Source organism: Limulus polyphemus, unplaced genomic scaffold (assembly GCF_000517525.1).
Source record: "Limulus polyphemus unplaced genomic scaffold, Limulus_polyphemus-2.1.2 Scaffold1720, whole genome shotgun sequence".
Taxonomy (NCBI): Eukaryota; Metazoa; Arthropoda; class Merostomata; order Xiphosura; family Limulidae; genus Limulus; species Limulus polyphemus.
This window is the reverse complement of record NW_013667330.1, coordinates 68,763-80,305: the sequence shown is the minus strand read 5'-3', so window position 1 is coordinate 80,305 and position 11,543 is coordinate 68,763. Positions and strand designations below refer to the sequence as shown.

Below are 11,543 nucleotides of genomic sequence, written 5' to 3'. Positions count from 1 at the left end.
TACGTATAGGTTAGTAGTAGTAATAATAATAAAGAAAAGTAAAGTAACTAGTCGTGTGTGTGTGTGTTTATATATATATATATATATATATATATATATATACACACACACACACACACACACACACACACACCAATTTTAATATTCACTATTATTTATTCGCTCAAAAAATTATTGCTCAATAACTTGCATATTTAACTGTATTTGTCAAAGACCTAGATTAGTAACAGTCTAGCAATGTTTATTACAATTAAGTCATTAACCTGTTTATATGAAAGGACTCCTATTTAATTAGCTCTAGCTAGCTAGGAAAAATTGAAAAGGAAAAATAAAAGTCTAGCTGTCATCATGCACTATTTAAATACTGCTTGTTACAGTAAGCATTAAGTTGTTTGATTTATTGATTTTTCATCATGCATGTGTGTTTCTACAGTTTCTTCCAGCCTGTACTGTAAGACATAAGTTTATTAATTATTTTAATGTATTCTTTTTAAACTTTTGTCTTAAAAGCGAATGATATTTTTATACTTATGAAGTTATTTATTTTTCAAGATTTTCATAATGATGAAGGAATAAGGAAAACTTCTAAAGTGTCTGCAGTTATAGATTTTTTTTCCAAATTACCATGATTTTAAGATTACTTATTTCATTTTTCACCTTATGATGAATCATTTTAATCTATGCAAAGAGGTCTTTTAGTGTCATAAGTTTTGTTGCCAAATAGTAAATGTTGTTCTCTCTCTCTCTTTTTTCTAGGATCATTGTAAATTTGTTTTCATTCAACGATGTATTGTCTATCATGCACTGAGATAAGAATCTTTTACAGTTTTATCACATGAATCTGAAAACAGTTAATTTTAATGAAATATTAGTTTATTCAGTGTTGGTAGAATTGTATTGTAAAATATATATACAGAGGCTTACCTACAGAATGTAGTTAATCATATTTTCAACTTGTTACAGGTTTCACACTCCATTGCATGTATTATACATTTTCATGTAAGAACAGTTTAAGATTAAAGAAGTAACTTAATCCTAAAATGTTGTACCTGAATAGGTTGAATCAACTAGCAAATTACACTAATCATTTAGCTTTTATTATAAATTGGGACAAACCATTTACAGAAGATATTTCACTCATTAGGAATAATTAGTAAGCGTTACATGTAGGTCTACGCCACAAAACTGTAGAAGTTCAGGAATGTTGTAGAGATTACTGTGACATTGTTTATGTGTGTATATATATATTTGTGTGTGTGTGTAATATTATATTTATGCTGTAATTCAGTGATTTTATTTATTTTTCATACATCTGAAGTATTGAAGATTACTTTAAGTTTAAAGATAAGATTAATTTTTTATTTTATTTGTGGCATGAGTATATGTCTCTCTCTACGTATAGTTTAGTTGAACATAAAGATAATACAGAAATAAGTGTTAATATTGATACATGTAAATGCATTTCTTTCAATTTTATGATTAAAGCAGAAGTAATCCTATTCTCAGCACTTTGCTTATGCTCTTGTTTGTAAACCTTATATACCTGTATCTTTTACCTCTAACTTGTTGTTAAACTAGGTCAAGAGGGAGTACATAAACATACTTACCTCCAACCTCAAGCTAAGCTATTGGGCTACTCTTCCTTATAATGTTTGTAATTTTAAAGATGTATTGAATATGAATTTACAAGACCTATCATTCACTCTGTGATGTGTCATGCTTCTATCTGTGGTTGTTTTGAAGTGAGGAAGCATTAGTTGGGACTTTAAAACTTTTATAAATGTTGCAAAAGTAATACCCCTGAGTGAACACAAAAATGATGGTGACCTTTTTCTGAGTGCATAAGACTTTTTCTCCAATAAACAGGAGATTGAAGTATGGAATAATTAACCAGAAACTAAGATTAAATACAGACATAAAAATTTCAAAGGTACTGACATATCAAAATATTTTATTATTGAAGAATCAAAATTGTTGTTCTTAGTAATTAGCTGATAAAAATACCAATGCTAACTGATTCTTATTAATCAGGTTTTAGCTGCTAAGCTAGTTAGTGATTAACAGCTGATTATTTTGGCACATTCCTACTGGGTTGATTGTCTTTCATTTATTAGTTGTAAACATAAGGTAGATAGAATTTAGGTTAATGAGTGTGTGTGTGTGCGTATTCAGGGTTTGCTTTTAATAAAATGAATTTAATTTATTTTCATATCAGAAGTAAATGACCTTATAACACCAAATTGTTTTTTTTTATATAATTAGACACTCAGCATTTTGCTTTACAGCTTCTTCAGGAGCATTTCACTGAAAACAAACCATAACTCAGTATTAAAATATTTCCTATACAACAATACACACTACAGAAATTAAATAATGAATTTGATTTATTGTTTCATCACCATCATGAATGTAATTTTTTGCTTAATATATTTTTTTATGAAAATGTTACACTGTGTTTTAGCTGTACATCAAATGGGTTTAATTTTGATTTTTGCACTTTTTAAAAGTAATATTTTAGAATTTGCTATAAAGGATACAAAAGAAAGCTATGTTAATATAAGTTATAGTATTAAGATATTGGGTAAGAAATTAAACCTAAGCATTTGAACTTGTTTGTTTTTAATTGTATCAGAGTTTAAGGAATTTTATTTAAGATTTTAAGATATTTGAGTGTAGGTTAAACTGCATTTAACAGTCTGTTTGATATTTTTGTAAGCTTACAGGTATATGTGATCTTAAACAGAACTTCTTGTCAATTTCAATAATTAATACATGAAATATTTTATATGAGGAAGTTCTATTCACCTTTGTTGTTTAAAAGATTGTTTTGGTGGGATGGAAAGATATATGTAATTGATGCATTTAATAGGTCAACTGTTGCTATTGGTTTTTTTTTATTGCATAACCAGTATTTTTGTTGTTGTTTTTGACTACATAATCGACTTGTATGCTGTTACTGACTGTAATACACAGTTTTATTAGATAAGTTCCCATCAGTGACTTAGAATTATAGTTTGGGGTTTGATCCTGTGGCTGATACAGCACAGATGTTTTTCTTTTGAAGTTAAAAGTACAAAATGAACTTTGAGATGTGAATAGTATGTAAGTGCAGTATTGTTGTGTTCTGAACAAGACTATTACTTTTGAAATGATAATGAATAAAATTTAAATATACAGCTTGCAATTAACCTGAACTATTAATTATAATTATTCTCTTTAAACAATAATTTTAAATAAGTTAATTCTGTGATATAACTGCTTGTGTGTTGTATTTTTTTTCACTGATTATATATATACTGGTTATAATGTATGCTGTTTTAGTGAAGACTTAAGAGCATACTTCTTGGTGACAAATGTTATAACATCAATTAACATAAAAATCTAGTGTTTGATACAGTAATTATACATTTATATTTTCTGAGAGGACAATTCACTTCCATTCACAGAAATGCTATTGCTCTCATGTGTCTGCCTATGAAATTTACATGCAACTAGACTTGAGATAACTCCCACCTAAATTCACGTGTTTAATGAGAACTGTGGTGGTTCATGATGACATCATCATGTGATAATGGTCCTCAACTAATAGGAGGGCAACACAACCTCCATGCACAGTAACTCCCTCTATGCACTTGCACTCATATTAACTTCATTCTTATCTCCAGCATTGCATTAAACAGATGTTTTCAAATTTTCTCATCTGAGTTCAATTTGATGAGATTTGCATTTGTTAAAAATTTTTTTTTATATATTCTCATTAGCTTTTGTTTCAAAAGCTTTGTTTTTTAGTGACTTCTTCCTTTCCCTTTCTGGATTCTCAGTTTCAAGTGATCAGTTTTCACATTTTCGTCTTTTTATTACTACCCTCCTACATGACCTATCCTCCCTGTACTTCATGTTTGATGTGCTTCATCATGCTCTTGAAGAGTTTCCAGGGGAGGTTCATTCACTTCTTTTTACTACAATGCCCTTACCCTGCTCCTTTGGTTCTTCTGCTATTTGGACCTCTTAGGTCAGGATACACTCTTTACTAGTGTATGACTATCTACTTCTTATCTGCATGATTTTTGTCAGGCTCCCTTTTATTAACCTGACATAATTTGGGGATGTTTCTGATTTGCTGGAGTCCAGAGCTAAAGCAGTCTGGCACCAGTACTCTTTATATTCCCTGATTTCTCATCTTTTGCAACCACGCACTTCCACTCCTGTTCCTCGAGCAACTGAATCTGTCCCTGAATATTCCCATTCCACGTTCTTCCTGTTTTCCCATTACTATCAGGTTTGTCGCATATCACGCCCTATGGGTGCCTGTCTGTCTCAGTTTGCAGACCTTTGGTCACTCTTTCTACTGACATTTTGGTTATTCAAGTTCTCACCCACAGTATTTCTTTCCACTTCTCTTTTCCACCCCCTCTTTCTTCTTCCCATTTCCTCTTCTCCTTCTTCAGGCCCAGTCTATCTTCTGTGGAGATCTTTTGTTCAAACACACTGTCAGGTAAGCATACAACTCTTCTCCTGGGTTCTACTTTTGTCTCTGTGTTTCCCAAGAAGACTGGGGACTGGCATCTGGTAACCAACCTATCATCTCTCAAGGGGGGACCTGTTTCAGGACCCTTTGCTTTCAGGCATTGGACCTGCCCCTTTGGGCCCATTCACATTGGTTTGTCCTTTTGCCTGTTGTTTGAAGAGAGCTATGCAATTGGTGATGGACCACTTCTCAGCCTGACTGCATTCTACTAACAGAGTGGTCTCTCTGCTCCAGGTCTTTTGTTGGGTTTTCTCATGGTTGGGCATGCCTCTCATAGATGCCTTTGGTACCCCTCTCAACTCCAAGCTTTCTCTTCTGGTCTTCTGTTCTTCATCCTTGGGCACTGGCTTTTGTTGCTCACAGGCACAACTAGTATCACCTCTTTCTATATGCCTATCCTTCTCTTCACATTCTCCCTTGGTTCCTCACCTTAATATGACACCCCTTGTAAGGTTCTACTGGTGGCACTTATTTGGCCAGCTCAGCCTTGGTTTCTCCTGCTTTTTCACATTGTGTTCAGACCCCCCCCCCCCTTTATCTAATGCCCCTTTGCTATTGCTTCAACCTCACACATCCCTTTTTCATTAAGGGATATTATCTCTCCATCTAGTGTGGGGTTTGTCTGAAAAATTGCTCTTCAGGCCAGATTCTCTAATCATGCAGAATGCTTATTATTACACTTCTATCACTCTTCTGCTATGTTTATCAACAAAAGTGGTGAGTCTTTGTTGATTATCCACCACTCCTTTTTTCCTGGCTGTTCAACCATGATTTGTCACTCTCCACCATTGCTGCTTATTGGGCAGTCTTGTCTACTACATTTTGCCTTTCCTAGTACCACAGGATGTTTTCTTCCCATGTCCTCTCTACTCTGTTCTGCATCTTCATTCTTTACTCCTTGCCTGACTGGGACTTTAATGCATGCTCTCACGTATACTCTGTTTGAGCCATTTACTTCTTGCTTTTTTGTTCCATCTTTCTCTCAAGACTTATTTCCTCCTCTTTCTTGCCTACACTTGCTGTTGTTCAGATGTCTACTATTGATGCTTCCTGCATCCTCTTCCACTGCACATCTATACTCCTATACCCAGACAGATCTTTCTTTCCTAAGACTTCTGCTGCTCAGGAAGTTAACCATACTTTTTCTCCTATCTCTCACCTGTATGATCATTCAGACTCGGATTGGCTCCTGTGTCCAGTTCGAGTAGTTTGGTGTTACTTATTACAGACTTCTACCTTTTGGGGTCCATACCATAATCTGTTCCTATCTTGGGATCCCTCTTCATCCAGGGACTTTTCTCTTCTTCTACCTTTATTGGATGGGTCTGTCAATTCCTGGTTGGTAGATTCCTCTCTGGATGTGGATGTTTGCAAGCTATTTCACATTATTTGCATCAGATTTGTCACTTATCTCACTCTATCACTTTCTGCTTTCACCGGCCCTTAGACAAGATCCACTAGGTAAGCATGTAGATGACTCCCCCACCTGTTCGTTGCTCATTATCTCCATCATTTGGCCATTTTTTCTGTTGCAGGATTTTGACTTTCTCCAGTCACCATTCTTCAGTCCACCCACATCTTTGAGATTGGTATGTTCTTCTCTTTCCCTTGTGTTGATCAGGATTCCACCAGGTGGCTGGCATTTCCTTCCAGGATTTACTTATTTTTCAAAATCTGCATGAAGCCAGGATAACGGGAAGTGTTCAACCCATCTACCCTGGCTATCAGTACCCACTGCAAGATGGGATGTTCTGCGAGACTACCTGAGGTATCCTTATGGTATAAAAATTTACCCAATTGTGCAATTCAAACCAAACCAATTTCATGAACTAACAATTCTGTCCATCCCTGTGACACTCGAGGCTCTATTGCCTCTCTTCCCTTTTCACTTCTGGGTGAAGAATATACCCGGGTTGAGTTGAGATAGTATTCCATGGGTATGCTCCTATGGAGCCCCTGTCATTGGATTTCATACCCCATGGACTTCCCTTTGGACACTTTCTGAAGAGAGCTCATTGAGGTAAGTTTTTTCACTGGCCTCTCCATCAATTCAACATGGGATCCTAACATTTCTGTGTTTATGGAGATGAATTATTGCCTCAGATGTTAGCATTTTCCTAATCTGAAAATGCATTTCCGATAGACACCTCCACACACATTCCCACCTGACCTCCCCACTTCTGGCACATATCTCATAGGCAGGCACACAAGGGAAATAATATTTCTGTGTATGGAGATGAGTATCTATCGGAAATACATATCCAGATTAGGAAAATAACTTTTCTCAATACCATTTTGTAGTCTTGCATGTTAAAAGAAAATTTGAATAAATACAGTATATATGCTAATTAAAAACATTTTGTAACTATAATAACTACATTTATAATTAGGCCAAGAATATAGATGAAGCAAATTTTTTTTTATTAAACTAAATGAACTATGTCAGAGAACTCCTTTCTGTATCAGATATTGATTTTGCTCCTATATTGTATTAATTTATTAGTTAAGATTTCATGGTACTTCAAGTGAAATTTATATCTTCTTTTCCAAGTGCATTAGCTCATTTATTTTTATACAAGTCCTTACATGATTTTATTTCATGATGAAAATGTGTGTGCAAATGTTTCATTTTATTGTATTTAATTTTATATGAGTTCTTAATTGTATTTTCACTGTGCTTGACATTAGAAAAGAAAATTGATGAGCAAAATATGTGGTGACAGAAGTAAAATATTTTTCAGTTTTGGCTAAATAATTTCTATTTAGATTCTGATGTATCATAACCAGGAGTTGACTTAGACGCACTGAGGCCCTCAGCTATGCCTAGCTTGAGGCTTCCCTCACCCTGGCCATACTAAAAAATTAGATTTAAAAAAAAAATATTAAACCATTTTTTGAGGCCCCCATAGGGTGAGGCTTGAAGCTATAGCTTTTCTAGCATAAGGCAAAGTCTGCCACTGATTATAAGAAACTGAAACTACTTAACTAGTAAATTTATAAATCATTTTTTACATTTTCTGTTTACAGAAAAACCAAAATTGCCTGAGAATTATCAACAAGAGACATGGGGTAAACTGAAAGAAGCTGTTATTGCAATTCAGACATCTCGATCCATTCACACTTCCCAGGAAGAGTTGTACCAGGCTGTAGAGAATCTCTGTTCCCATAAAATGGCATCACAGCTTTATGAAAATCTAAAAAATTTGTGTGAACAGCATGTGAAGTCTAATGTTGATCAATTTTTAAAATATCCTTTATATCTAAAATCTTTCATTTATTACTGATAATTGTTTTAATTTTTTTATCCCTCAACAATATTTATTCTTGTACTACAATAAACATAGTTTTAATATGTGGTATCAATTATTGTAGTTTTCAGTTTTTATATATGTAATAGAGCTGAGCCATGAGCCATCCTGGCATGGTGTGATGTTTAGGGGCACTGGACTTTATATTCATTATTATCAAGCGAAAAACACTGACTTTTGGTTCATTGGTAACTGTATAACAAAATATATGAAGTCTAAGCTCATTTTTGAATTATTAACGATAATAATTTTACAGAAATTAATTTGTAGAAATCTTAATGCTTTGTTATCATTATATGCGAGTTATTTGTTTTGTTATAATTCTTGAAATAATAATGGATAAATCATTGATACAGTTGACCTTAACTGTGCTCACAGATAACATGAACAATGCAACTTTTTTGAAAGTTATGAATGATTGCTGGCAAGCTCATTGTAGACAGATGGTGAGTTATTCATAAATCTCATTTTCTATTATACATATATGTGTAATTAAAGTATAGTTATTACATTAGAAGTTTTCCATGATAAATATACATAATTTATAATATGATCAATTACAGGGGAAAAAAGTTAGAGTACTTTGCTGTAATATCTATATCCTATTACTGCTTGACAAAATCAAGTAAACTTTTAATAATAAGTGTGATTCATATTACATCTCATTTTAATACAGTGTGCAGTTTTATTTTCATAGCGCTTATAAAAAAAAGTAATGAATGTGTAATAATTCAGTTTGCTTTTTTTCGTAAATATATGCATAACATACAAGAGCAGTGGGCCCCAATTTTTTTCTGAGAACCAGCTAGTCCATATTCCAAAATTTCACGGACTGCTTCTTACAGTATTAACTTTTTTTAAATTACTTTTATGTTATATCATAAAACAGTATACTTCAGTAGCTGTATTTTAAAACACATTTTTCTCTTCCACCATCTTGTTGACTGGCAGTTGGGTGCCACTGTACTAGAGAAATGTGTATCAAAACCTTTTCAGTAAAAACAAACAAACAAAAAACATTTTAAAACTTACCTATTTCTTTAAAGTTCTTTTAGAAGAAAATTGTTTTTAAATTCACTCTTAACCTTGGATTGTGGTATTCTTGGATTCTCTGATTGCCCTCAATGTAAATGGTAGGATCCAGAAAAATTAGAGAACTGAAGGATACTATATCACATAGAAAAGGTCTGATTTTCTTGGGCTTTGAACTGAGTCTGTCTCAAAGAAAGAGTCTGAAACTAAAATTGTACAACTCAACAGTATTAATTAACAAACACAAATCAAAGGGAAAATTAAACACAGGCTAGTTTTTATGGTATGCTGTAAAGCACAAGAGAGGGAGAGAGACCTTTAATAAGTCTCTCAGCAGTTCTGGCTTGAAGTTAAGCTTCAAGCTAAACATGTAAACAAATGTGGAAAATAAGAAAAACAAAAGGCTAAATGAAACATTACAACTCAAAGTTAAGCTTTAAGTACTAAAAGTTTACAAGCTGTGAAAGAGAACAAAACTATAACTATTGAAAACTAACTATACCTCAGCTGAAAATTTGTCTTTATCTTAGCCAATCTCAAACACAAATTAACTGTAAATTGACCAAAACAAAACTGTAAAAACATCCAAATTCTTTGACAATGCCTCACTTCTTCACATAGAATAGCTCAATCCCTCATGCATGTGTCTATGAGATTTGCTGCATCATTTGCATGCCACTAGACTTGAGCTAACTTCCACCTAAAAATCATGTGTTTAATGTGAATTGTGCTAATGCATGGTGATATCATAATGATAAATTACTTTGTGCAGTAACTCCCCCTAAGCACTTGTGTTCAAAATAACTTCCTTCTTTTCCTCATTATTGTCTAGAACAGATATGTTTTAAAATTATTGATCACTTACATGAGATTTGGACTGGTTTATTTTATTACTAAAGAAAAACAAAAATTTCATTTCCAGCTTACCCATTATGAATTCTTAAGTGATGATGTTCCTAGCATGGAACCTGTTCCTATTGTGGTTACTGGTAGCTTTTCTGGGGAAGACATTTCAGCTGTTGTTCAGTGTAATATCGTTTTTTTTGTGCACACTGGGCCTCTTCTTCCCACCCATTCAACTTATGTTGCTTCTCTTTAATTTGAACATGATCAGGATGATGATAATTTGACTAGCTATTTCCCTCACCAAAGTCTTTCCTGCCTGGCAGGGGGTGGACCTCTTAACTTCTATTAAGTATTTCCCTTTCTAGTGTCCAATTTTCCCACGTTTGTCTCATACTTAACACCCTCTTGTTTTATGTGTTACTTCTCATCATTTTACATTATGTCTGAGGCACTTCAGGATGCTTCTGGAAAGGGTTTTATGGAAAGATTTGTTCTTTTCTATTTACCACATTGACTCATACTACTGCTTCTGATTTGTCACTCTTTACTTGGTTCCTCTGCTGTTGGGACTGGATGCTCTTCTAACTAATGTGCATCTCCCTCCTGATTCTTTGTGATCTTTATTGGGCTCCATTTCTTTTTCCAGAGTTTTTCAGGGGTGTTCCTGACTCACTGTAGACCAAGACTGAGGCAGCCCGGCATCAGTCCTCATTGTCTGCTATGGTTTCTTGACTTTCTCAACCTCACCATTCTGTTCCTGTGCCTAGGCCTGCTGAATCTGCATCTCTCCTTCCCATCTCATCTTCTTGGTCTTCTTCTACCATTTTCCTCCCTCTTCCTGATGGTAACTACTCTGTCAGATCTGGCCTTGTGGGGCTTGTCTGTCTGTCGTCACCAACCTTTGGTTTTCATTTTCATCAGACAGATGGGTTATTCAGGTTCTCACCTCAACCTATCTCTTCACTTCTCTTCACCTCCTCCCTTTTTCATTTTCCTTACCTCCTTCCATTTATCTTCAGTGTCTCAAGGATAAGGTCTCAGAACTCTTGGCCAAGAATGCCATCAAGAGAGTGTTTACCCCTACACCAGGTTAATACTCTCACCTTTGAGTAGTTCCCAAGAAGACTAGGAACTGGCATCCAGTTACTGACCTGTCATCTCTCAATTGGTTTGTTTTCACCTGTTGTTTTCTTATGGTGAATTTCTTATTCCTTCAGTGGTTGTTTTGACTCAGAATTTGGATGAACAAGTTCAATGTTTCAGACATCTTTTTACAAATTCTGATCACCCTGTCCTCGATATGTTTTCTTTGTTCTATCCACTGGGATTTGTCCTTCCAGTACTGTGCACTTCTTTTTAGCATTGCATTTGCTTCTTATCTCCTTAAATCATGGGGGTAATTGTCCTCCTTGTTCATCCTTGTTCATGGATTAAGGCTGTGGTTCCATTATTACATAGATGATTGGTTTCTCCTCACCTCTTTTTGAGAGGACTCCTCTCACACCTGCATTCTTCTTCAAGAGGCTGCTTGGCTGAGTTAGCTTGTCAAACCTTCAAGTGTTTTCTAATGCCTGCCCTATATTTGGTATATCTAGGCATGTTCTTCAACTCCCATCCTAGTCGGACTCGGCCTTCCCCAGTTCACTTATAAGCAATATAATGTCTTGTCACCAGGGCTTTTGTTTACATTTTACACCTTGCACACAAGGTTTTTTTTGTTTTTAGGAACTCTGGCTTCTCTTGAACTGTTCATTCATTTAGGCCACACACACACACACACACACACACACACACACACACACACACACACACACACACACACACACACA

At 34.6% G+C, this 11,543-nt stretch overlaps 1 protein-coding gene across 1 annotated transcript in view; it reads left to right on the top strand.

The window, feature by feature from the left end:
- Positions 1–11,543, top strand: part of LOC106464691 (cullin-4A-like) — a 68,378-nt gene that overhangs the window by 20,161 nt on the left and 36,674 nt on the right. The window contains exons 2-3 of the mRNA XM_013924848.2: positions 7,556–7,775; positions 8,213–8,282. Of these exons, the coding sequence (XP_013780302.1) occupies positions 7,556–7,775; positions 8,213–8,282 (290 nt within the window). The remainder of the gene's footprint in view (positions 1–7,555; positions 7,776–8,212; positions 8,283–11,543) is intronic.